Source organism: Macaca mulatta, chromosome 7 (assembly GCF_049350105.2).
Source record: "Macaca mulatta isolate MMU2019108-1 chromosome 7, T2T-MMU8v2.0, whole genome shotgun sequence".
Lineage (NCBI taxonomy): Eukaryota > Metazoa > Chordata > Mammalia > Primates > Cercopithecidae > Macaca > Macaca mulatta.
Genome location: NC_133412.1, coordinates 10,313,052 through 10,340,434, shown reverse-complemented (window position 1 = coordinate 10,340,434; position 27,383 = coordinate 10,313,052). Strand labels below are relative to the sequence as shown.

The window sequence follows — 27,383 nt, the reverse complement described above, 5'->3', positions numbered from 1 at the left end:
CGTGCCACCACGCCCAGCTAATTTTTGTATTTTTAGTAGAGACAGGGTTCACCATGTTGACCAGGCTGGTGTGGATCTCCTGACCTCGTGATCCGCCTGCCTCGGCCTCCCAAAGTGCTGGGATTACAGGCATGAGCCACCGTACCCAGCCAATTCTGAACATTTTTAACACTCCTCCCCCAGCATCACACACTTCTCCTAATCCATGGGAATTGAGGAGATAAGAGGAGCTAGAGGAAAATGATGCTTGAAGAGAAAGGAGAGCATTCTGTGTTTCCAGAACAGCATAGCTCATCTGCTGCTTCCCTTCAGTTTGTCTGAGAATTCATTCACTGAGCTCCTAATGCTTAGTGCTCAGTATCGTGCTCAGTGGATATTGACAGCTTTGCAATTGCTTTTATTACTGATTATTATAAATTACACAATAAGAGACTACCTCCTAAGTGAGTTCTTGGACATATGCAGACAGTTTGTACCAATAATTATTAAGTATCCTTACACATGTGCATCTTTAGAAAATGCTGGCAATGAACATTTTAGAAAAGTTTTAAAAATACAGCTGGGAGCAGTGGCTCACACCTATAATCCCAGCACTCTGAGAAGCTGAGGTGGGAGGATCGCTTGAGTCCAAGAGTTCCAGACCAACCTGGGAAACATGGCGAATCCCTGTTTCTACAAAAAAATACAAAAAAACTAGCTGGGTGGTGGTGGCACATGCCTGTAGTCCCGCCTACTCAGGAGGCTGAGGTGGGAGGACAACTTGAGCCTAGGATGTTGAGACTGCAGTGAGCCATGTTTGTACCACTGCACTCCAGCCTAAGCGACAGAGCAAGAACCCATCTCTAAAAAAAAAAAAAAAAAAAAAGACTGCTTGAATGAGAACAGCCCCATGTACAATTGTGAAAGAGGCAAGGCCTCTCCTGGTCTCCTGACATTCTGGTTTGACCAGATATCTGCAATTTTCATAACCTTCATTTTATCACTCTTAATTTTCTCTCTCTTCCTCAAGGAGTTACTTTTACCAGACTCTTCCTCCTTTCTCTCTTCCTTCACTCAAAATATACTTTTATGTAGCTTTTTGCTATTTAGAAGCAGTTAGGAAAAACCTGAGGAAAATAATTCACTAAAGATATCTCGAGGGCTAATGAATAGTTACTGTATTATCATTCCCAGGGTGTAGGCGGTGCTTCTTTTAAGCAAGGAAGACTTGAAGACTGGGCAGTAACTTAAGAAACTAGGAATATAGAGTTTGTGTGTGGGGATGGTAACCACAGAGACATTTCTGAGGTCCCTCATATCACACAAGGAGGCAGCCACCTTCCCTAATTATGTGGCATTTCAGCCGTTTCTGTGGTGAAGTCATGGAAAATCTGTACAGGGCCAGCACTTCCTTACAGATTTTTTACTGTTCCTCTGCCATTCCATTTGGCTCCAAATAGACAACAGGAAGGAAATAAGAAGGAAACACAACAAGAAAAAATAAATAAAAAAGAAAATCACAAAACTTGATTCAGACTTGAATTACTTAAATTTTAAACTTTTACATTGAAATGTTTACTGTTGACTCCAAATTTGGGGCCTAAGATCTTTCCTCACATTGTGTTTTAAGTTAAATCGATAATTTGAGCTCAGATCTTGAAGGTGGTTTTTAGAGGGTAAAAAGGCCTGATCTATCTTTGCAAAGTAATATTCCAAATATGAGTTATGAAAATGGCTATGTTTTCTAAGGATCTCAAAGCCCGCTAGAGAAGGACTTCTGGGAATTATGATAGCTCTGTTTTACAGAAGAACATAAACTGAAGTCTAGAGAAGTTGAGAGACCTGATCCAGGATGCACAGTGAGTCCCCATGGAGTGAAAAGGAACTTTTGTCCTGGGGCTGAAGTGAGAGGACTTTCCCATCTCTCAGTTATACAAAAGTTCTACTGATCAGGAGTGGGGAGGAAGAGATTGAAATCGGGCTGTTGTCTGATTCCTTGAGTTGTTGAGGTCAGCCAGAGAGGAAGGATAAGTCATGGTTATGCTTTGATTTTATGTTGGTGTGTGATTTATGCACTCTGTTAGACAAGCTGCTTTCTTCCCCTGTTCCTCTAACAGGCAGTCTCATTGCTGGAGATGACTGTCAGCTGCTTTCTCTGCAGAGCCACCATCACATGCCTCACCACTGGAGCCTGGGAAGCCTGACCACAAACTGGCATCTCCAAGGCATGAATAATTAGGTAGGCATAATGGAAGGTACTCATTGCACCCTCCAATTGCATAAGCCCATTACGGAACTCTGCTACATCAGCTTCTATCTTCCAAAGGGGGAAGTCAGAGGATTTTCATACAAGGGCGCTGTAACTCTAGACAGATCCAAGAAAGGTTTTCATAACTGCTACCAAGTCAGGGAGGAGTCAGACATCATCAGCCTCAGCCAGGAGCCGGATGAACATCCAGGCGACATATTTTTCAAGCAGACTCCCACGAAAGACATTCTGACTGAGCTGTACAAACTCACCACAGAGAGGGAGAGACTGCTAACCAATCTCCTGAGCTCAGACCACATCCTCGGGATCACGATGGGGAACCAGGAGGGGAAGCTGCAAGAGCTGTCGGTGAGCCTGGCCCCCGAGGATGACTGTTTCCAGAGTGCTGGTGACTGGCAGGGAGAGCTCCCCGTGGGCCCTCCCAACAAGAGGAGCACCCACGGGAACAAAAAGCCTCGGAGGTCTGGTGGAAGGAGAGAGAGCGCTGGGGCTCTCCCACAGAAGAGGACAAAAAGAAAAGGGCGTGGAGGCCGAGAATCAGCTCCTCTGATGGGCAAGGACCAGATCTGTTCCAGCCACTCCCTTCCTCTTTCTAGAACAAGGCCTAATCTTTGGGTACTAGAGGAGAGAGGAAATCTGCTCCCGAATGGAGCACTTGCCTCATCCCTGCAGAGGAGAGAGAGCTGCCCCCCAGATATTCCCAAGACGCCAGACACAGACCTTAGCCTTGGGAGCTTTGAGACGGCTTTCAAGGACACTGGGCTCGGAAGAGAAGTGCTGCCCCCAGACTGCAGCTCCCCAGAGGCAGGAGGGGATGGAGCTCGGAGGCCGCCGAGCGGGCTGGAGCATCAGCAAGCAGGTTTGTCTGAAAGTCACCAGGACCCTGAGAAGCGTCCAGAGGCAGAAAAGGATGAGATGGAGAAGCCGGCTAAGCAGACTTGCAAGCAGATACCTGTCTCCAAAGTGGTGGCCAAAGTTCAGGACCTGTCCTCCCAGGTACAAAGAGTAGTTAAAGCGCATTCTAAGGGTAAGGCGAGGATTGCCATTTGCCCAGCAGCCCACGCTGAGTTTGTACCCAAAGCTGACTTGCTCACCCTCCCGGGAGCTGAGGTCGGGGCTCATGGTTCCAGGCGGCGGGGCAAGGAGCGGCAAGGGGATGGGTCCTCGCAGTCGCCAGCCAGGGAAACAGCCTCCAGTTCTAGTGCGTCGGCCTGTGCCCAGGGGGCTGTGAACAAGGTCCTCCTGAAGGTGATAGAGAGCGAGAAGTTAGATGAAGCCCCTGAGGGGAAAAGACTGGGCTTCCCTGTCCACAGGAGCGCCCCTCACGCTCGCCCAGAAACCAGAAACAAGAGGAGAGCCGGGTTGCCCCTCAGTGGCCACAAGTCCTTGTTTCTGGATCTGCCCCACAAAGTAGGTCCTGACTCCTCCCAACCCAGAGGGGATAAGAAGAAGCCATGCCCCCCAGCACCGGCAGCTCTCGGCAAGGTGTTTAATAATTCAGCCTCGCAGTCCAGCACACACAAACGGACGTCACCTGTTCCCTCGCCTCTGTCTCCAAGGCTCCCCAGCCCTCAGCAGCATCACAGGATCCTCCGGCTCCCTGCACTGCCTGGTGAGAGGGAAGCTGCTCTTAATGACTCTCCTGGTAGAAAGAGCCGTGTCTTCTCTGCTGACACCTTGGAGCCACCATCCTCTACAAAGGTCACGGAGACCAAAGGAGCCAGCCCGGCCTTCCTCAGAGCAGGCCAACCTCGGTTGGTGCCTGGGGAACCTTTGGAAAAGAGCTTGGGGCCAGGGAAGACCACAGCTGAGCCTCAGCACCAGTCACCTACAGGTTAGTCTCTGTTTAAGATGTTTGGAATCTGTTCTTGGCTGATTCGAGAACTATCAGTCTGCTTGTGCCACTTAGAAACTGACTAATTAACAATGGACCAAAATTCCTAGGCCTGTTAGTTCACTTTGCAGCAAGGAAACGGGGAGTGGAACAGGGAGGTGTGGAGATGATGAGGATGGTTTTGACCTAGTGGTTCAGAGTTATAGTTGCTTCCAGAAGCAATACTTTGTGAATGTCTTTTATTTATTTATTATTATTATTATTATTATTTTGGCATTCTCTAAAGCTACTTCTGTGGTTGCGTAACAGTGACTCTCAAAGGAAACAGGAACAGGCAGAGAGAAGTAGTAACTTGTCCCTGCCTTTGATGGTACCAGTAGGTAATTGGCCTCTTGACCTGAATTTTGCTGTTCATGCTGCTGGAGTCATTCTAGGGATTCTCTAAGCAAAGTGCAAAAGTACGCTGTGTCTTCACTTATGTCTGTAGTTAGAGGTTTTTTTGTTTGTTTGTTTTAGCAATCATCTTGGTAAGTGCTATTATTTTATGACAAAAACTTTTGTTTTTCACCAGAAGAGGAATGAATTCAGTCTAATTTGAAGACACTTGGTTCCAAGTTTTCTTTTTCTTTTTTTTTTTTTTTTACGGTTTTTAAATTTCCCATATAAGCACAAATTGACTTTATTCTGTAGGTATCTTTTACTTACGGGTTGTTACTGTTACTGGTATAGCATCATTTCTTATGTAAAGAGCTCGTTTGACTTATATACTTAATATGATTTAAAATGTTACGTGAAAATAATTTTTGGGATTCAATAGGACCAAAAAAGACTGTGTAAAAGAAGCGCCACTCCAGTATTCATTACATTTTCTAGGCTGTTGTGGCCAGAATCTCAGGGTTTTATATGCCATTGTGCAGGTTTTGTGTTCTTTTTCAGAGATCCTCTAACAGCATATGGGCAATGCTTTGTCTAAGGAATAGCTCGTAATGTGATAGACAGTCTCTTACAGGTTAGAGCAAACATCAAGTGCAATTTTTGAGATAAAAAATATATCTAGGGAAGAGGAGCTTCAAAGCTTTTTGGTCATTTTGAACTTGTGAAATTTTATAAATCTCTCTGGATCATTGATCCGGGGGTAGGTCTTTTAAAATGCGGTAAATGCTTTTCATCTTGTTTTTTGCAATATGTCAATCTTGTTTTGACGAGAGTTGCTACTTTCATAACCAATATGCTTCACCAGGAAAGTCCCAGAATCGTAGATTTTATATCATGTATCGCAGAACCCTAGTGATGAAAATTCTTTCTCTTTCTCCTATCGGATGCTGAGGACTTAGAATCACTTGACAAGGAAACTCTCTGAGGTTAAGGGAGAGATTCCTGGAGGCATGAGTGTAGAATATCTTAGCTGCCTTAACTCCAAAAACTGTGCAGAAACTGTGCATTCAATACATTGCTTTTCAGTAAATCCTCTTTTTCCTCAATTTAGGATTATTTTATTATTTCACCCTTTTTCTATTTGAAAAATATCATAAACGCTCCAGTGTATCTGAGTCAAGGCAGGCACACAGAGCACACTCAGTTTCTTTTGGAGACTGACCATGAGCCCCCTGAGTGACAAGTTGAACGGATGATCACGCGTTCCCTTGGGCTCTCCATGCCATCACCCATAACATTCCCTTTATTTTGGCCTCAGCCTTCCACTGGGATCTTCAGCAGCACTTTCAGGAGCCAGTCATAAGAACTGTAAGGATGTCCTGTGCTTTTAACCTTATAAAAAAACGGGGCTGGAAAAGGAAAGGAGAGTAGGAGTGGGTAACAGCTTTTTTTTCTGATATGGGTAACTTCTCTACTGTGGAGACTTCCTGCAGGGCCTCCAGCCATTACCTCCTATTGGCCCCACTTTGAAAGGCATGAGGGAGGGGGTTCCCCAGATAGTACCTTTGATTTGTATCCTGTGTTCTAGTTCCCTTTGATTTGTATCCTGTGCTCTAGTTCCGTTTGATTTGTATCCTGTGTTCTAGTTCCCTTTCCTTTCTTGATTTTCCCTTTCCTGTTGCCGTGAGTCCTCTTTATATTCTGAACCCTTCAGTGACTCCCTGCAGCTGGGAAGCCTGTACAGGGAGAATTTTCCTGTTTCCAGCTACCTTTGTCTTTCACTTCATTTCTCTTCCCACCTAGAAGAGGGCTCAGACAGTTGCCAGCAGTCCAGAAAGAGGGGTGAATAATTCATTTACCTTCACAGTGTCCCTTTGTCTGAATCCAACTCCCACCTTTCTCCCAGGTTAGCTATTAACCAGATTAAGTTTATGGTCTGTGGACATTTATTTCCTGTGGAAATAACATCTAGGTATTTTTATTGAAGTGATGTCATTAAGATTATTGAAAGCTCTCATTAACTGCTCAAGTAAGATATTAAGTCTGGCAAAAAAAACAGATCTGTTTCCAGTTGGAAGACTCTTCAATGTTAGAGGCAAGTAGTAATTCCCAGGAAACAGTGAAACTCGCTTATCCTTGTTACAAGACTAAGCAGTTAAAGCTAACATTACCATTCATGCAGGATATAGCATAAGGATATCACAGAGGCCAGTGATGTACCTTCTACTGGCTTTGTAATTTTCTTAACTTCTCATTTCAAGGATGGTGCGTGGGAATCTCTTACCTAGTGGTGATAAAATAGAGAATATACTAACAAGAACTGGTAGTCAGGTTTTTCTTCTCCTGTATTCTCCCACCGCCAACCGGGAGATGGGTTTTATAGTATTTTATTTGGGGGATGGAGATGGATGTGGAATGTTCCCAAGCCTTTGTGGAGTATGGTCTTCCCCCAAACCTTGAGGAACTCTAGTTGTGCTAGCCTGCAAAGCAGTGTCCTTGGGGCTTGGTGCTAGGATTCCTTTCTGTTGTGCTTGCCTTCATTTACCTTTGATTCAAAGTAAACCCTTTTCGTGCCAGAAGAATCACAGGGAGTTTGGCTCACCATACTCGGGAAATGCCCAATCTTTAGTGTGCTCTTGAGTAATCTCGTGGTTGTTTTCCTTTGACGGCAGTCACTGATGTGGTGATGGAAGCATATGCTCCAGACATAGTTCTTCCTGATATTGAGAACTGAGAATCACCTGATCAATTCCTGTGCCTATGAAAATATGTAATTAATGTCAATTTATTGAGTTAAGAGACATACATGAAATAAATTTTATTTACATGTGTAAACCCCTAATGCTACTGTCAAAGCTTTGATTTTCTCTGTGGACATGCATTATGGGAAGTAAATATAAACTCTTGCCATATTAATATGAAGGTTTGATGCAATTCCAATAAAATTGTAAAGAAGCTTCACAACATTAATAGATATATGCAGCCATTTAATATTACTACAGAAAGTATGTAGTACATAGAAAATTATCTAAAATTAATTCGGGGGAAAATAGGACTCAAAAATTGCATCAGCCATATTCTACCCATATAAAACAAAAACAGGAATTAAGCGGACATAAAGTATGTTGCTATGCAGTTTTGAGAAAGTAATAGGATCCCAATTAAAACTCCATGTAACTATGACCTGGCAATCCCACTTTTAGGAATTTAGCTTACATAAACATATGTACCAATAAGAATATAGGCATAAGGGGGTTTATTGCAGCATTGTCTGTAGTGGCAAAAAATAGCTAGACAAAATTTGAATGTCCATCATTAGAGAAATGTTTAAATAAATGGTTGTACATTTATGCTCTGTAATATTGTAAGGCTCTTCAGAGTACTGATCTAGATTTGTATCTATTTGAGTTATAAAATAATACATAAAATGCTCTCAGTTTTTGTAAAACAACTATCACCCCTCCTGATATATAAATATATATGTTTGGTCCAGGTTTGAATATAATGGAGACGGGTGTGTAAGAAAACTGGCCAGGCTGTTAACATTCCTTATTGAGGGTCAAGGCAGTGGAGGTGGGGAATGAAGTGAGTGAAGGGGAAAGATGCAGAAGCATTGGAGAAAGACATTAATTTTATTTCCCTTTACATATTTTTATATTGTTCCTCTGGTTGTAGTGAATATGTTACTTTTATGATTCTTCAAGAGTGATTTAACTTCTTTTATTTTTTAAGAAAAAAACAAATTCACCACCTAGAGTGCTCGTGTGTGGGGTGGGGGGTGGGGAGTACAATTATACCTGAACCACACTTTTCTATATTTTCCCCATGTCCTTTGAGGCAAGAATTTTAGCATTGAGAATACATGATTGTTACAAGGGGAAATGGAGGTTGTTAGAGAGCTGTAAACGCAGCGCCCAAAAAGCACTAGTCCGGGAGGTAGGGCTAGGATGAGGATAGAGCATAATCCAGAAACCAACGGAAGAGAGCAATTCAGAGAGGCCCCTGGATGACTCAGAGTCCTGAGAGGAAACAGATACCTGCCAGGCTGAAGGCACAAGGGAAGGAGTGGTCACTGGAGCCCAGAGAGGGGAGACTAATGGAGGGGAACCTCTGGCAGGAACCGTGGTTTGTGGTAGACCCACCCAGCGGAGAGGAAGCTGTGGGGATAAATATCCCAGCCTCACTCTCCTCTGGACCACTTCCTGTAAACCTCCTCTAACTGAACCAACCAGAAAGCACAGTGTAAAGGAGCCAAGCCAGTGGCTGTGGCCTACGGGGTCAGCCTTCCAGGGCCAAGAGCAGGTTGAGAAAAATGGGGAGTGGATCTGGAGGGGCCGGTGGGAAACTGGATGATGGGGATGAATTATGCTATAAAGAACAGGAAAATACTGTTGCTTCTAACCCTCTTTGGGGGAGTTACTTCGGTAGAATGATGTCTATGAGTAGACTACAAGAGGCTAAAGATGAGTAGGTGATAAGGAAGTGGAGATAGTGGCTACCCTCCGATTTATTAATGAATGGATGTGAAAGATAGGATGGAATTTTAAATGAGCAACAGGGGAAAGAAGAATGTGTGTTTATATGATAGATGGGTATATGTTTTGTTACAGAACAGTGGTAATCTTAATACCTAAATGATTATTACCGTGTTTTATTTCTTTCTCATGTGACGTTTTTCCCTCTAAATTTGATTAGGTTGACCATCTTTTTACTGTTAAAAGTTCATACAAAAAGAAAGTAAATTGGAAGTCCTGGTAATATGATTTTTTGTCCATGGATTCAGAAATAATATTTGTATATTTTTTTCAAAACACAACACACAAAGCTCTTAAAATTTCACAATGATTGAGATCCCATTGTGCCTGCTTGCTTTTTGTGTAAAGCATAAAGAGAATTTTAAAGAGTGTATTTTCCAATTATCTCAAATTAAGAATAGCTAATTGGCATGTGAAATATGAAATAAATGTTCTACTAATGAACAATTTGTATTTTAAGGTCGGTTTCTGTATAAAATAAATGGTGAGTATTTTTCTCGTGTGTTTGGTTTTTAAAGGGAAATGTGACTTAAAGGCCAGGACCACGGCCAAAATCTGACGTTTTAAAATCCCAAGCCAGCTCTATGCCTGTGCATTTTTCCCCAGATTAAGGTTGAATTATGCTTTGACGACACCTTCCACTGAATTGCTTTTCACATGTCTCTATTTTTGGATTCAGAGTACAAGATATAAAGCAAAGTTGTCAGTCTGTGGCCTTTGGCTATGCACAGCCATCCAAAATCATTCCAAAGATGTGTAGAAATAGCAGAATAATACCATGATTAAAAGTTACAGCCACTGATAAATGTAAAAGATAAAACTATTTTTAAAGTAAATAGATACTAAATTTTAAGGAATAATTCATTGGATATATTTGTTTACATAACTCAACATTCTGCCTCATGGCATTATTGGTTGGGACATTAGAAAAAGACAAACTGGCCGGGCGCAGTGGCTCAAGCCTGTAATCCCAGCACTTTGGGAGGCCGAGACGGGCGGATCACAAGGTCAGGAGATTGAGACCATCCTGGCTAACACGGTGAAACCCCATCTCTACTAAAAAATACAAAAAACTAGCCGGGCAAGGTGGCGGGTGCCTGTAGTCCCAGCTACTCGGGAGGCTGAGGCAGGAGAATGCTGTAAACCCCAGAGGCGGAGCTTGCAGTGAGCTGAGATCTAGCCACTGCACTCCAGCCTGGGCGACAGAGCGAGACTCAGTCTCAAAAAAAAAAAAAAGAAAAAGAAAAAGACAAACTTTTCGGGTTGTAATTGGATTACAAGCATTATATCAAATTGATAAAGCAAAGTACTGAAAATTGAAAGCATATGTTTTGTTTTCTTTCTTTCTTTCTTTTTTTTTTGAGATGGAGTCTCGCTCTTGTTGCCCAGGCTGGAGTGCAATGGTGTGATCTTGGCTCACTGCAACCTCTGCCTCCCAGGTTCAAGGAATTCTCCTTCCTCAGCCTCCCAAGTAGCTGGGATTACAGGCGTGCATCCGGCTACTTTTTGTATTTTTAGTAGGGATGGGGTTTCACCATGTTGGCCAGGCTGGTCTCGAACTCCTGACCCCGTGATCTGCCCGCCTCGGCCTTCCAAAGTGCTGGGATTACAGGCGTGAGCCACGGCCTGTTTTGTTTTATTTCTTAGGGACTCCTGAGAGAGAGTACTTTTTGAAAACAGTAGATACCACTGTGGCCCCACCCCCTTCCTCTTGATAACTGTGAGCAGATAAATGACTATGGTGCCGATCTCACTTTATTTGCTTTCTGATCCCTTACAGGGATAGTGACTTCTGTTAGATAATTTTAAAATTGGAATTAGACCATATCTAATGCAGCTTTATGGCCCCTGGGCTGTGATACTAGGTCATGCTATCCCCCTGTAGTTCCTCTGTGTGCCCCAGCAGCTCAGCCTCCTATCACGGCATGTTCTGGAATTTCTTCCCTCTCATGGAAGGTTCTAGGAATTTTTTTCACAGTCATGGATTGTTCCAGTACATTGAAACAAGGGCCCAGAGCCTTATAGGAAAGAACTTGAAATCAGGTCAGAATTGGAATTCAGACACGTATAGGATATAGACAGATCTGAGGGGTTCTGGAAGGATGTTGGACAATAGGGAGGAACAAAAAACTAATGAAGGAAAAGTACCACGAGAGAAGAAGACTTCCGGGTCAGAATGTCTGTGGACAAACACTTCCTCATCCTCCTAGGAGGGCCCCTACACTTGAGGAAGAAGGAGCTTTGGCACAAAGAAATGAAAGAACTTTATCATCAGAAGCCCAACAGTTTTGCAGTGTGGAAGAGCTGTTCAAGAGAGGTAGGGACTTCCTCTCTTGAGGACTGGGTTTCGTGCTAAGCAAGTGAGTGAGGACTTCAAACACTGAGATTCGGATTTTTGTATTAATAATTCATGGTATAGTCCCAGTTACTCGGGAGGCCGAGGCCCGAGAATCACTTGAACCCGGGAGGAGGATGTTACAATGAGCTGCGATCACACCACTGCACTCCAGCCTGGATGACAGAGCTCTAGAGACTTCATCTCAAAAAAAAAAAAAATTCATGGTAATACAATTTTATTCACAATAAAGTCATCAATCAGTTCATTCAGGTTTCACCTAGTTTTTCTAAAATGTTAAAGTTTTGAGTTTCAGTTTTGTGTTTAGATGGAGAACCCAGAAATGCTCCTATGACTGAGTAAAGCTGTTGGTTTCCAGGTGAGCCCAGAGGAAATGTGGAGAGTAAATAAGGCGTGCGGCTCGGGCCTCAGCTATGTTCTCCCTAGGATTCAGACTTGTCTGGGCATGTCTGGATGATTTGACAGTCACGCCTGTCCAGAGTCATCTGCTTGAGTGCTGGGATGATCATCACAGGACAAAGCTCATCTTAAGGAAAGCAAGAACTTGAGCCACATCCAAGGGTAGCGGCTACCCCGGGGAGGGACAACCCTCAAAATAGCATGACGTATGTTCTCCAGATTTTCTGTTGCGCCAGCCCCGTGGACTCATGCCTGGAGAGAGGACTGCCATAAAAAAAGCAGTGTGAAAATTTAAAGAGTAATGTTACTAAAATTTCTTTAGGACATTGAAAGCAAGTTCTGCATAACAGGATGTACAGACTTGGGGAAGCAAGAGTCCCTGCTGGAGGTGCTATGGGAGCACGGTGTGACAGGGCATGATGAACTAGATTTTGTCCAGTATGGTTTTATTTATGGTAGAATGAACGAGATTTTGTCTTATCCTAAGGAGAAGTGGGAGAGGTAGGCAGTTGTGCCTTGGACAACACATCTGGCACCTTTGACTACAGCAGCGCTGGTGCCCATTTTGGAAGCATCAAGAGGCGCCTTGTGCAGCCGGAGCAAGAGATGAAAGCAGTGATGAGGAGGAAGAATTACATCCACAAGCACACATGATTTCTAGAATGATTCAGGAGAAATTGGTGTGGGGGAGAGGGAAGCACCAAAATTGGTGGAGTCAGTGAAATACCGATTTTGTAGCTTGTTATTACTCCCCTGATTGCAGTTGCTGGAAGGAATTATGTCAAATTCATAGTGGTTTTTTGAGAATCAAAATGAAATAATATCAATGAGAATAGTTCATAAAGCACTTTTAAAAATTAGCTTTATTATAATTACACACCATTGCTGGTTCACAGGGGTAGAAAGGATTTTAAAATCCCACTCCTTTTGGTATTTTCCAATGATGAAATGATGCTACAAATAATAGCTCACAATGAGTTGTTTATTCTATGTGGATTTCCCGATTTGCTCTTGATTAAAACTGCTACATTAGCTTCTGTTTTTTTTTTTTTTAAGGCACTTACTTATGTAGCATCTTTATCGATATCTTATTGTTTCATGTAGGTTAATATTGGATTTCTACCTAATTTGCATTAATAAAAAAACTTGAGGGCAGAGGTCATAAAGGATACCTCTGAGGTACTCCCCACAGTGTCTAGCTTCAAACTGGTTCACTCAGTAGCCTTTGAATTAAATCAGGGTTTTAAAATTTTCTAAATTAAATTAAGTCAGAAAGGAACTGGAATGGCATGTCTGACTACTAATGTCATTTCAATGTGAAATCTTAAAGGATGAAAGAGCAAAAGAAAAGAAAAACAAAGGTCCCCTTTCTTCCTACCAATCATTTCTGAATCATGTGAAGTCACATTTTACCTCTTCAAAGTGTTCTCAATTTCTGCATCTAATAGTAATTTTGTCCCTCCTGATTTCCATATCATATTTTTATCAAGGCAGTAAGTTTTAGACCTCAATTATCTGCCTCTTATATGTGTTTTTTTTTTAATATTAACTCATTGATTCTTGTGTGATAAATAACTTAATCTTTAGCTCTTATCAAGCTTTTGAATATAAGACCTTATCTTTTACTTTGGATGCATGCTTTGCAGTTCTATAAATAGTAGATTAATAGGTACTGATTCTTTTAAGGAAATTGTGGTTGTTGACTTTAATTAAAAACAGCCTTCCAGCTTACAGTGATAAGGCTGTGGCTGCAAGTGACAAATTGTCCTTAGGAGTAGTCAGACAGGATGATTGGGAATTCTGCAGCTGACATGCCACCCAGCAGAGTAAAATGGGTTTGCCTGGCTTTGTTCTTGGTGTCCCATCTTCATTTGGAACCTGTTTCTCCTAGTGATAGAACACTTCAAAATGGAAACAGATGTCTCTTTATTTTTGGTTTTTAAAAAATCTCTCCTCAAAGATAGCAACGGTATCACATTCATCATTGTATACCTGGATCAGTTACTGAAACTGACCCATAGCATATACTCAGTAAGTGTTCTATTGAATGAATGAATAAATGGATGGATGAATGATGAGAGAACTTAGTCTGAAAACTGGTAACAGGGACACATTTTTTCCCATTTTTCCTATGTTAAACAATGAAACAGGTTTCGTGCCATATTATGTGATTGCTATCGATGTTAGATGCTATTACCCTATTTTGCTAGAAAATGCTTTTTTTTTCCTTTTTTTTTTTAACCTTGAAACTATTCATCTCTGCATGGGTTTGGGAATCTAAATGTACTCAGAAGATGGAAGTAGAATTAAATGGAACTTGGGTACTCAAAGCCAAATCTTTTGTGAGCAAAGAAACTGGTTTTTTAAATGGAATAACTTTACAACATATGATTGGCTTTACCAGAACAGACAGCTTTACATTTTAAAATGAGACTTAACTTTATTGTAAAATCCAGTTACTGAGGGGCAGTCAAGTGATCAAACTTGAAACAGAAACCAGAGGTGGTTTAATGTTTCATGTATTTCACTGGTCACAGATTAACCGTGTTGCATTATCCATGATCAAAGGACAGCACGTTTGAACCAAGGTTCATTTTATGACCCAACACATTGGTGAACTAGAAGGCCAGGCAGGGACTTGTAACTCTTATACAAGAGTTGTGTATAACTTGTAACTCTTATACAAGGCTGTGATTCAGGGAGTCCTGCAAGGCTCACCTGCTGGGTGCCTAATGCCCACCATGGAAGTTTGCCTTCTGTGTAGGCACTGCTGCTAGAAAACTTGTGTATAATGCAAATATAAGTTGAGGTCATGTGATTGATTTCCAAAAGCTATGCACAAAACTCACTATAAGTCATTATATTAATAGGCTGATAAAATTCCCGCTATTAATATTACCTAGCAGAGCAAGATCTTTACAGAATGGGTTATGGGATGGGTTTCCAAGAGTGGAAGTAGAAGTCAGGGTATCATTGGCATGCCACAAGACTCATCGCTGCTCTCTGCCCTCATGGGATTTTTTTAACAGCTTTTTGGCATCCTTTATCAAATTTAGAGAAAAATTGAAACGGCAAGAGGTGTTAGGTGACAGAATCAGAGCTTATTCAATTTCCCTAAGCTAAATGGAACAAGATTAAACTCAAGAGGATAATGGAAAAATCCTGCATTGAGATTAAACTATACACTTACAAGTAAAGGACATCAGAGACCTCAGTTTCTGTTTTAGCTGACAGCATATTGATTTTTGAGCCAGTTGGGTAATGTATAGTTGTTGAAAACAAAAAGTCAGGCTACGTTAGAAATAGATACTCATATCAAGGGAGAAAATGTGCTACTGTAATTTATAGAGTCTGATGAATCTGGAGTTGTTGGTATAGTTATAGGTACATATTTGAAGGGCATTATTGACAGATTAGATTACGTGTCGGTGACCAGGACGGAAATATATCTGAAAATTATTTCATGGGGAAAAGAGTTCTATTAAATAGAGTAGTCCATGTACCACAGTGTGAAAGTGATACATGAGCGAGGTGGTATAGTGCATGCTGTGGGTGCCACCCAGATCCCCCTTGCAAGACTGACACCCTGTTCCCTCTGCTGCTGGCAGCGTTGCCAGCCAAAGGCTTACAGCTGAGGGCCTCCCCAAGAACTGCCCTCTCCGCATGGGAGCTACCTCTCCCATTCTGAGGTTCCGTCTGAAGTGTCATTTGCAGAGGGCAGTTTCTGGGGAGGTATCAGCTGGAAGGGGGGAGGTACTCCCAAGTTTACACCTTCTCCTCGAGCGCAGATCTGACCAATGACTTACCTGTGTGTGAGAGTACGGAAGCTCAGCACCACTGCCTCGTGTAGGGCAGTTCTGAAGGGCCATCCCAGCCTCCGTGCTCCCTACATTATCACCTGAGGCCTCTGTCCAAACTGCATCTTCTCCAGTCCTGCGTCCCTCACTTTCCCATAGGTATCGCTCCAAAGAGCGCTCTCCACTAAACCTTCTGCATGGAATCTCTTTTCAGGGTCTGTTTTCCAGGGGATCCTACCTGTGATAGGTGACATTATGTTACCTATAACAGCTCCCATTATTTGTAATGGGAGAGGACAAATTATTTGATGAATAATGCTAGGACAATTAGTTATCCATGTGGGGAAAAAAAAAGTTGGATGTACCTTATGCCATGCACAAAAATCTATTTCAGGTGGATCTTGAACTGAAATGTGAAAAGGAAAACTTAACGGCTTCTAGAAGAAAATACGGAAGGATTAGGAAAGGGTTTCTTAAAGGCACAAAACATAATGAAGATTACTGGTGAATTTGTCTATATTAAAATAATATAAAATTAAAATTAAAGGAAAAGCATTTGACTATGACATGATATCATTTAACAAAGCAAGAAGAAAAGCTGGGAGAAGATATTTGTAGCTCTTATGACTGACAATTAGCATCCAACATTTGTAAAGAAATCATATAAATTAAGAAAAGAAAGGAAAACTACCCAGGAGGAAAAAAATGAGCAAAGGAGATAGTCAATTCACTTATAAGAAAGTCTAAATGATGAATGAGTATATAAAAATATACTTAGCCTCACAAGCAATTAGGAATATGACCATTAAAATAAGATCCTAGTTTATACACATTAGATTGGAAAATATTATTTCCAATTTATATTCTACCTCTCCTTCTTTTCTTCCCCTTCCTTTTCCTTCCTTCCTTTACTTCTGTGCCTTTGCACATGCTGTTTCCACAATAAACTTCTCATGTGTCAAGACCTAGCACACATGTCATTTTTTCCATAAAGCTCTCCAACCTCCCTGGTTAGAGTTAAGCATTTCCTCTTTTATATTTCAGATATTGCTTTGCGCTTCTTCCATCTTAAAGCACTTGACATTGTTGTAATTATTTGTTTACATGGGAGTCTGACACTAGATCACCAGCTCCTGGGTGGCAGGAATCATGTAATGTTTCTCTGTGTGCATATGCCCTTGATCGTAGTGTCTGATACCCGGGTAACGAGTCAACATGGGATGGGGGAATGTGCCGTTCCTTGCCCCGGTGGCTCTTCCATTAGAGCAGACTCCTTCAAAATCGGATCTGAACTTCAGACGCTCTGTAATGGTTGCTTTGTTTTCTTTTTTGATGTACCCACTAAAATTAGTTCAAGAGCAACTTTATTTTTGAAGAGTTCTTAATTGTTCATCACCTGCAGTGGAGCATATGGTTGAATGTGTTTTCTACTCTCAATTTAATTAAAGGGGATAAACAGCTGTGTGTGTGTGTGTGTGTGTGTGTGTGTGTGTGTGTGTAACCATAGGTGGAAAGTTGCATAGGGACAAAATAAATTTTATTTGTCTTTGTTGTTAATTGCTTTTCTTTCAGGGATATTGCTGCCTAGTGGCATCGTCAGGATTTATTTCTAATCCTAAAAAAGTGAAATAAATACACTTTGCCTACAGAGAGAAAATATGTCAACATATTTTAAAGAACAAAATATCTCTCCCTCAGGAAATTTAAATTTTTGGAAACATACACCCTAAAGACATTCAAAATTTTTCTTATCTTTTTTAAAGAAAGTCAGTGACAGTTCTATACACTCCATGTGGCAGTATATGATTTAGTTGGTATTTGTTGCCTCTTAAAATGATAATTAAATAGTAAAGGTGAAAAGGATCCCTTGGCTCTGTGCCTTCATGTTATAGATGATTAAAATGAGGTTCCAGCTGAAAAGTCATAACTGTATATTGGTGGAATATGCTGGATCTTCTGACTTGAATTTCGGTGCTTTCCTTTCTTCCAAATTCTGTTCCTACTACCAATTTAAAGGTAATACGAAGCTTATTTGGATCTTTAGTGACAGTGAGTTTCAGTAACACCAGCTACTTAGGGGTGTATGTATTTATTTATTTAGAGACGGAGTCTCGCTCTATTGCCCAGGCTGGAGTGCAGTGGCGCGATCTTGGCTCACTGCAACCTCCGCCTCCCGGATTCAGGTGATTCTCCTGCCTCAGCCTCCTGACTAGCTGGGACTACAGGCACCCGCCACCATGCCCGGCTAATTTTTTGTGTTTTTAGTAGAGACGGGGTTTCACCTTGTTAGCCTGGGTAGTCTGGATCTCCTGACCTCATGATCTGCCCACCTCGGCCTCCCAAAGTGCTGAGATTACAGGCGTGAGCCACCGCGCCCGGCCAACAACAGCTATATAGGTATTTATTTTGGAACCCTTGAAACTTCCTCAATAAGCAATTGCCTGGTGGCCTTCGTAAAATTCATAATAGATTTTCATTAGCACCTTAACTCAAGGGGATACACAACTCCATTTCAGTGCAATATAATTATTAGACTCGTAGTCAATATGGATTAAGAGGTGAAGCTTTCAAAAATAAATGTCTATTTTTTCATTAAGTTATGATAATCTGTGAAGTGTCATAATCTTATATAATTATTGAAATATCATTAGTAATATCACCAGACTGGAAAATTGTGGGCTTGGTGTGGCCATTGTGCCTCTCATCCTCTCCTAGTCCTCCATTCCAGGAGAAGAGATGAGATGAACCTGCTCATCATCACTTCGCCAAGAACTTATCCAGGGTCTTGAAATAAAAGGAGCTTTTCAGGTTAGGTCAGAGATAGTGAAGGGCTAGAGCAGACTTTGGAAGGAGGCTGCTCCTAGCCTCTGCCCTGAACCCTTTCTTTTCCTCTCCCACTACTGTGGCCGCCATCTCTCCATGCTGGGAGGGACACAGCATGATGATGGGAACTGACATCTGAGCTGGGTTGGAGCCCTAAATCATAGCTCTCATACTTAGAAGAACCCTGTGTTTTCGAATAATCAAAACTTTGTTTCAAAGCTGTGTACCTGGTTTAATGAAGACAGCAATGGTATCCTCACTTCTAGGAGGAGTCAGGTTATCTAGTAACCCATGAAAATACAGAATTTACCAGGATAATTGAAGCCTCTGTATGCCCACATTGAGAGGTCAGACAAGAGGAAGGTGGCAGTATCTCGCCGGGAACGTTGGGGGACATGCCTGACTGTCCTTGGGGCGAGATGTCAGAGGAGGAGATGATAGGAATATAGGGACACCTGCATAGGCCACATTGCATTAGCAAAAGGGAAGAAAAATGAAACGGAATGAAGCTAGTGAGGATAAGGAGCAACAGCTGCAGAGCCTAGGGGCCAAGAGTTGGTGATGCATTTCAACCTGCTCATCTTTAGGTTACTCGATAGAAATCTGATTCCCTCAAGTATAGGCAGTCAATGATAGTGTTCCTGCTGACAGAGCGTTTCCTGGAGGCCTTTTCCAGTGTTTGTTTTCTCTGCTCATGTGCCTTCATCACTTTCGTTTTCCTGTGTCATAGCAGGCAGTTGTGCCTATGGATACTGGTTGAAAAATAACAGTAACAGCAACAGCAGTCCTTTATTCTTGTGTACCAGCTACTGACTTGGACACTTGATAAATATTGCATTGAAGCCAAACCGTAATCTACACAACAGTTATTATTATCTCCATCTTACAGAGGAAGAAATGGAAAGTCAGAGAAGTGAAGTACATGGCCCATGTCACCCAGCCAATAAGAGGTAGAACCCAGAGTCACACCAGGTCTGACCAACTGCAGCTGCAGTCCCTCATCTCTTCATGACTGTGCCTTGTAACAGGGGACGGATTGAAAACCCGGAACCAGGGCAGTAGGGCAATTTATTGGGCGAGCTGTATGGTGGTGGGTTCTTTAAGAAACCGCAGGCCGGGAACGGTGGCTCACGCCTGTAATCCCAGCACTTTGGGAGGCCGAGGCGGGCGGATCACAAGGTCAGGAGATCGAGACCACAGTGAAACCCCGTCTCTACTAAAAATACAAAAAATTAGCCGGGCGAGGTGGCGGGCGCCTGTAGTCCCAGCTACTCGGGAGGCTGAGGCAGGAGAATGGCGTGGACCCGGGAGGCGGAGCTTGCAGTGAGCCGAGATCGCGCCACTGCACTCCAGCCTGGGCAACAGAGCGAGACTCCGTCTCAAAAAAAAAAAAAAAAAAAGAAACCGCAGTACCTGATGCTCCCCTCTTACCTCTGATGTCCGTAACTATGTAGCGAAGCCATACCCCAGTGTAAATAAATGTGCAAGCATTTTACATAGTATGTTGAAAGGAAATATATTGTCCACTTTTGGCAGGAAAAGTAATTTCTTGTATGGAGTCTGAACAAAAATCAGAATCCTCTCCTGGGAAGAAATGTGGACACTTCTTTGGTGATATCATTAAACATTATCCTTTGAGCTCATTAATCTGGGGTTTTACTAATCAGTCATGTCTTACTCTTTGGGAGTAGTTTGGAATCATACAGGTTTCCTTTTTCCTCTTAGAAGTATATATAGCTACCCTTCTCATTCAAGGTAGGCAGAGGGAACTCTGGAATGCTTCTAAAACGCCCACCCTGGCCTCTTAAGTAGAAGAGGCCAATGTGGAAGAGGTGCTTTGCTACTGAGTGCAGGAAGCAGTGAAGGTCCCATGGCAACAGGGAATGGGGAAAGGCAAGGGTGGCAGGGGCTGAGAGACAGCTATGAATGAAAACCACCAATTTCAGTGACATCTGTGGGTACACACTTCATTGCTTACCCAGAACTTTTACATACATTATTAACAGATTCTCACAAAAATCCCTGTTACGGGAGGGTATGTTTCTGTCTCCTTTTTTTTTTTTTTTTTTTTTTTTTTTTGAGACAGGGTCTCACTCTGTCACCCAGGCTGGAATACAGTGTTGTGATTTCAGCTCACTGTAACCTCCGCCTCCTGGGTTTAATAGATTTTCCTGCTTCAGCCTCCCAGGTAACTGGGACTACAGGCTCCCACCACCATGCCTGGCTAAGTTTTGTATTTTTAGTAGAGACAGGGTTTCACCATGTTGGCCAGGCTGGTTTCAAACTCCTGATCTCAGGTGATCCGCCTGCGTTGGCCTCCCGAAGTGCTGGGATTCCAGGCGTGAGCCACCACGCCTGGCATGTTTCTGTCTACTTTAAAAAATTATTTGTTTGGTTATGTTCTACCTTGTTCCAGAAATCATTTGAGAGACTTGCATTCAATATAGCACATAGAATACCTTTAAAACAGGTGATAGAAATTAAAGAGAAAATATTGTTTTTAGGGTTGTATTGACCAGCACAAATTTATCTTGACTGATGACACATTTCAGAGCCAAACCCTGCAGGGCCATTGCTATGATCCTTGCTTCCGTTTTCAGGAGGAAATAACTACAACATGGTTCATCAAAAAAACCACTTGCTTAGACATTTTCACCCTGACATATGTTATAAGTGGGAGTTTAAGAACTATTCCATAGTCCTATCTGAAGCTCTTCCCAAACACGTCTGCCTCTGTGTTTATGCTTATGTGTCTTTCTTGTCTATGTGGGTAGGCTGTATATATGCATAAAAATGTGTGTTTTTCATATTCTCCCATGAAATTTAAACCTCTCCAAGACACGTGCTTTTGTGCGATTTTTTAACAATCCTGTCCCTGAAGCAGATAATGACATCTCTCTTTGAATGAGGATGGAGCCAAGACTCCCAGAGGATACCTTGCTAAGTGAACAGCAGAGGGACAATTTTGACGTTAGATCCTCTATCCTCCCTTTGTACCACATTGTGATGTCATGGGGATAATTTCAGTGGCCATGAAGCCACCTGCTCTGAACTTAAGTAGTGAACACGGCTCCATCATTCTGATTAAACTTATATTGATATCTGCAAAGCATTCAAAAAATTGTTTGTATTCAACAAATATTTATTGAATCCCTATCATATATTCATCATTGTTCTAAGTATAGTAGACACAGCAGTAGACAAAACAGACCAAAGCAAAGCTAATTTCTGTCCTCATGGAGCTCACACTCATTCTAGAAGGGTGAAGACCAAAACATAATCAGTAAATTGTATGGTGTATGTACAGCAGGGGATGCGGGTGATGGGAAAAGATATTCCATGGTTTTTTGGTTCATAGACTAGAACAGTTAGTATTGGTACACAATGCACGATGAGAATTCTATCCGGTGTTAAGTAGTATATTTTAAGAACATTGCGTAACCTTGGAGAAGTAACCTAACTGATTCCAGTAGCATTCCAACAGAGAGAGTCCCATCGTACACAGTCCTTGCCAGCCAAGCTCTCGGTTTCTCCAGCTTCACTAACCTCTGCCAAGAGGCCTCCTTGTTCCTGAGGGAACTGCTTTTCTCACATTTCAGAAGGACAGTGCATACTTGTGTCAAGCTGAACGGGATCTTTCCTATTTGATGCCGGCGAGCAGCAGTGCCAGGGAAGACACACTGACAGAGCCGACATTCTCCCTAACTGGGTTATTCTGTGCTGTGCTGTGGCTTATCTCATTCTGAGATCTTCCTGCTGTTGTCCAGTTTGTACCAACATTTCAAAATCAATATTCTCTTTATTTTTAGGGACACATCTTGACAAAACAGGACTTCAGAAAAAGGGTGCGATTCTAAAAACTCTCAAAAGGTTACACTGGCCTTTTGAAAATATAATTTATGTAGAGAAACTTCTAGTGCAAGATCCTCAAATAGTTGTATATTTAACATCTAAAGTGCAAGTCAAACATTTTGTGTGAATTTTGACACTTAAAAAACATTCCTTGGGGGACCAAAAAAAGAGGGGCTTTGGAAGATAATATGAAGGGAGAAACTCAAAAAGCAAAGTATTTCCAATGTATAGGCCACCTTTATTTTAGCTGTGAAACATTGTAACTCAAAATGCTTATTTATTTATTTATTTATTTATTTATTTTTGAGATGGAGTCTCACTCTGTCACCCAGGCTGGAGTGCAGTGGCACGATCTCGGTTCACTGCAACCTCCACCTTCTGGGTTCAAGCGATTCTCCTGCCTCAGCTTCTCGAGTAGCTGGGATCACAGGCATGAGCCACCATGCCTGCCTAATTTTGCACTTTTAGTAGAGATGGGGTTTTGCCATGTTCGCCAGGCTGGTCTTGAACTCCTGATCTCAGGTAATCTGCCCACCTTGGCCTCCCAAAGTGCTGGGATTATAGGTGTGAGCCACCGCACCTGACTTTCCCTTTTATTTTTAAATTTTTCAGAAAAAGTGAGATAGCTGAACGTTAGAGAGGTTAAGCAACTTGTCGGATCATAGTTCTTTTCTTTCCTCTCCTTTTAGTGCTCTCTACTTGACTTTGTGGCCAACAGCCCAAACGTTGGTTGTGAGGCTACCCCAATCAAATCCCCTAATGGCTAGCAGATCTAGAACTCCCATATAGCAACAGCCAGGTGCAAGGTGAGGTGATGAGGCAGCTAGAGAACTTGTTTTGAAACTACATTTACATGCCAAACATACTCTTTTTATTTAGATTGTTGTTTATTGGGTAATTTGGGGTGAGGTGAGGTGGAACTGTTAGCTCAGCATCCTCCCCCGCAACTGCCTCCTGAGACATCCCTGGGCCATCCAGTGGCATCCTTGCCACAGTTTTGTCTCTTTATTTAATCTTTATGTTATTTTCTACAATCCCACTTAAAATTGTAAATTGGCTGGGGGTAGTGGCTCACACTTGTAATCCCAGCTCTTTAGGAGGCCGAGACAGGAAGATCACTTGAGCCCAGGAGTTTGAGACCAGCCCGACCAAAACAGCAAAACCCTATCTCTACAGAAAATACAAAAAATTAGCTGGGCATGGTGTTGTGTGCCTGTAGTCCCAGCTACTTGGGAGACTGAGGTGGGAGGATCACCTGAGGGAGTTCAAGGCTGCAGTGAGCCATGATTGTGCCAGTGTGCTCCAGCCTGGGTGAGACCTTTCCTCAAAATAAATAAATAACAAATAAAATGAGATGTAGAATTCATTATCTAATTTTGTAATTTATTAGGTCTACTTATCATTTTATAGATGGCTGGCATGGCTTATAAAGGCTTTGTGGTTTGAGTTTAGTATCCTGGACTAATGTTTCATCCATAGCACAGGTTGGAAGTAGACACACCTAATTGTGCTTCTCTGAACTCTGAGCAGATAGTTTGATATGTTTGACCTTAGTTCCATTTATTGTAAAACAGGTAGAAACGTTAATGTTCCTTCCATTGTCCCAAAGATGTATCAACCGTGCCCCCTGTGGCTCTTAGGATCCTTTGAAGAAAGCATTCATACTTACAGTTATCGTTAGCCATAATTACAGAAACTGTGGGGTTGAGAAGGTCATCGAGCCTCATCTCTATTTCTAAGCTAGAGTTCCAGAGAGTGACTTTCCTTAGGTCAAGTAGCTAATGGGCACCAGAGCCAGAATTAGGAAACAGGTCTCTAGCACTCCAGTTAATGCTCTTTCCTCTACAGTTCTATGGCCCTGTTCGTACTCTTTGGCCCAGCCATTTACAGAGAACCATAGATCTGTGTTCATATTGCACTGAGAGGTTCCTTACAGACCAGAAGACTGATCTCTTAGAAGCTCAGGGACTGTGTCTTGCTCAGAGTCACAGAGGCTGTAGGTGCTGGAACTGGGACTAGAGACCAAGTCCCTGACTCCCAGCGCACTGTTCTTTCAACCACACACTCTCCTTCTTTGTTGATGGCTGTGCCTTGGGAGGGTTTTAACTCATAACCTAAAGACTCCCATGAACTCGGTTGCATAATCCTCTCTTGTGAGTTGAACTGTTGAGGGACACACAGTTCCATGTAGTGATGGTGCGTGATATGGGAGGCAGAGAGATGCAGTGCTTGGCCCCCTATTCCCATTATAAGTCTGTGACTTGGGGCACTTCTGTAGGCCTGGGTTTTACAAAGTGAGGGCAATTAATTAGACATTCCTTTCTGTTCCAGAATTCTGTGGTCCTTTCCCAGGCATGTATGTTTCTTCACGTTTTGTCCAGTAGAGGGGGGTGTGTGCTCACAGACTAACAACCCCTCTGGCCTTCTCCAGGTTGGATTATTGTGGAGACATCTTGAAGATGTGGTCAAAGAGGTACAGGTCCAGGCAGGCATGTGCGTGGGAGGAGCTGGAGACAGTGATGGAAGAGTTCAGGTGGCTGTGCTGTCTGATATTACAAAAGGAAATTAAAGGTGTTCCTAGGAAACAAATCGCCAAGGCCCCCGAAGTTCTTTTAGGTTAATGTCTCATCAAGAAGAAGAATAGGCTGGGAAGCTGCAGGTTTGGATGTTCCTGTTGCAGTTCTTCCCTCTGTTCTTAGGTGTGGTGAGTATCCTGGGTATAATACATGTATATAATATTAATACTGCAAATGACCTGGCACTTATCTGTGACTTACAGAGCTCTGCCTCATAATGTCATGTCAGCTGTGGTCTGAGGCTGCCTTTCCAAATGACATGATGTGGGCTGCATTGGAAAGAAATATAGTATCTCCTTATGGGACCCAATTGCACACAGGCAGCTTCTTTACACCTGAAGCCTACGTGCTGAGGTCTGAGAAAGACCAGCTGATTCTTTCATCTTGAAAGTGATAGACTACAGTGGACCAAGGTAGAGTACTCCCCCACACACCAAAAAAAAAAAAAAAAAAAAAGAAAAAGAGAAAAAAGAAAAAGAAGTACCAGAGAGCGGGAATAAGAAGTGTGGTTATAGAGAAGCTGAAGCTGTTGAGTAGTTTTGGAGAAGTGCTGATTTGTTGAAAATATTCAGCTGTTTATATTTTGTATTATTAGAATTGAGACAAGCATATTGCAGCCAGGAAAGAAGAAGGAAGAGGGGGAAGAGGAGACAAGCTGAGGAGTTAAGAGCGTGAGTAATGGGAATAAAGAAAAGAGGGAAAAGAAAATTCTTGACTTTCTTCCAACCCAGCTGTGGAAGATATTATTTCAGATCCTGGGCCTAACTAGTCTGAATGATTGCCCCGGGTAGAAAGGAAGGCAAAGATCATTTCAGGGCACTTCCTGGGACTTAAGTGTTTTTATCTTGTTCTCTCCTTCTTGTACAGAGGGTCAAAGCAGGTGTGGAAAAATAATGATCCGTGCTATTCAGACTAGTATCTTTCTCTGGGGATCTTAAAGTGCTTTTATTACATCTACTTAAACAGCATTTAATAGCATGGTAGAGATGTTTCACTCACTTGAGGCTGGATTGCCCTCAGAGGCCCCTTACCTAGTAAGTGTTGACTACACCTTTGTACTGCACTTTTCCAGTGCCCAGACCTCCCCTCCCCATCGGTTTCCTGATGGCCTATCCTCATGGCTGCTCAGGCTGGTTGCTTTGAGGCGGCGGCCTACAGTGATGTTATCTCTCTGTATGAAACTCTCAGTGGGGTTGTTGTATTTGTGAAGGATACTTCCTGCGGCAAGCACTTGGTGTTGCATATTATTACGTTCACAGTTTGTGAGAGATCATGAAGAATACGCAGTGGTCTGGGCCACACAGACACACAGTGAGAAAGTATATCGATGACTAGTTATGATTAGAGATTATTTTCAACACGCGTTTCTATCTTCAGCTGACGTTTTTACTTGTTCAGAAATAGAGCCATAAAAGTCAATAAAAATAATAACCATGCACATCCTGATTTTAATACAGCTTTTTTTTTTTTTTTTTTTTTTTGAGATGGACTCTGACTCTGTCACCCAGGCTGGAGTGCAGTGGAGCGATCTCAGCTTTCTGCAAGCTCTGCCTCCTGGGTTCAAGTGATTCTTCTGCCTCAGTTTCCCGAGTAGCTGGGATTACAGGTGTCCACTACCACGCCCAACTAATTTTTTGTATTTTTTGTATTTGTATTTTTTGTAATTCTTTGTATTTGGCCAGGCTGGTCTCAAACTCCTGACCTCAGGTGATCCACCTGCCTCGGCCTCCCAAAGTGCTGAGATTACAGGCATGAGCCACTGAACCCGGCCTAATACAGCTTTTTACAGTTTGCAGTGCTCTTTCATAGACATTATTCTATCTGATTCTCCCACCAACTCTATGACAACCATCACAAGTATTGTTTGCTCTACAGATATAGAAACTGAAGCCTAGAATTGAAGTAAACTTGGCTAAAGAAACACAGCTAGTAAGAAATAGAACCAAATCTCCCATCTAGTTTTTCTCAGTACAAATTTTAAAAATTATAACACTCCAAAAATAAAATAAATAAAATTAAATCAAAACATCTTAATAGACAGACAAATGTGTTTTGACTCTAAAATGAATACAGACTCTAATAATATTCAGTGTGGTATTACATACATACTGGAGACTCAAATTATTTTTAAAACTAATACATAAAAACTGCTCCAAACTAAAACTCTGAAATTATCACTTAATAATTTGGGCTTTTAAAAATGCATGTATCTATTAACAAAGTTGCTTTGTATTATATCACAGCATTTTCTTGTCATCAAAATCGCTTAAAATCAATTTTAATATTTGCACATATTCCAGTGGATGAAATCACCTTAATTTTTTAAACCTTCTCATCTCATTCTTAGGTTGCTGATCTTTGCTATAATAAACTACAGTGCGGCCCATAACTTGTCTCAATCTTTGTTGATATTTCTACCTCGTTTCATAAAACTGATTCTTAGCCTAAGCGTTTGAAAAAACTGTCTATATATTTAGTTTTGAAGTGTGTATATTTACTTATATACATGTATATTTTGAGTTCAGTACAGTCTTCTGAACACAATGAATTTCTCCTCAATGACATAAATAGTTATAATAAATAATGAA

At 42.0% G+C, this 27,383-nt stretch overlaps 1 protein-coding gene across 1 annotated transcript in view; it reads left to right on the top strand.

Annotated features, from left to right (window-relative positions):
• The first annotated feature begins 1,408 nt into the window (after positions 1 to 1,408).
• Positions 1,409 to 27,383, top strand: part of FMN1 (formin 1) — a 378,430-nt gene continuing 352,455 nt past the window's right edge. The window contains exon 1 of the mRNA XM_015141784.3: positions 1,409 to 4,082. Coding sequence (XP_014997270.3) covers positions 2,228 to 4,082 — 1,855 coding nt within the window. The 5' untranslated portion in view covers positions 1,409 to 2,227. The remainder of the gene's footprint in view (positions 4,083 to 27,383) is intronic.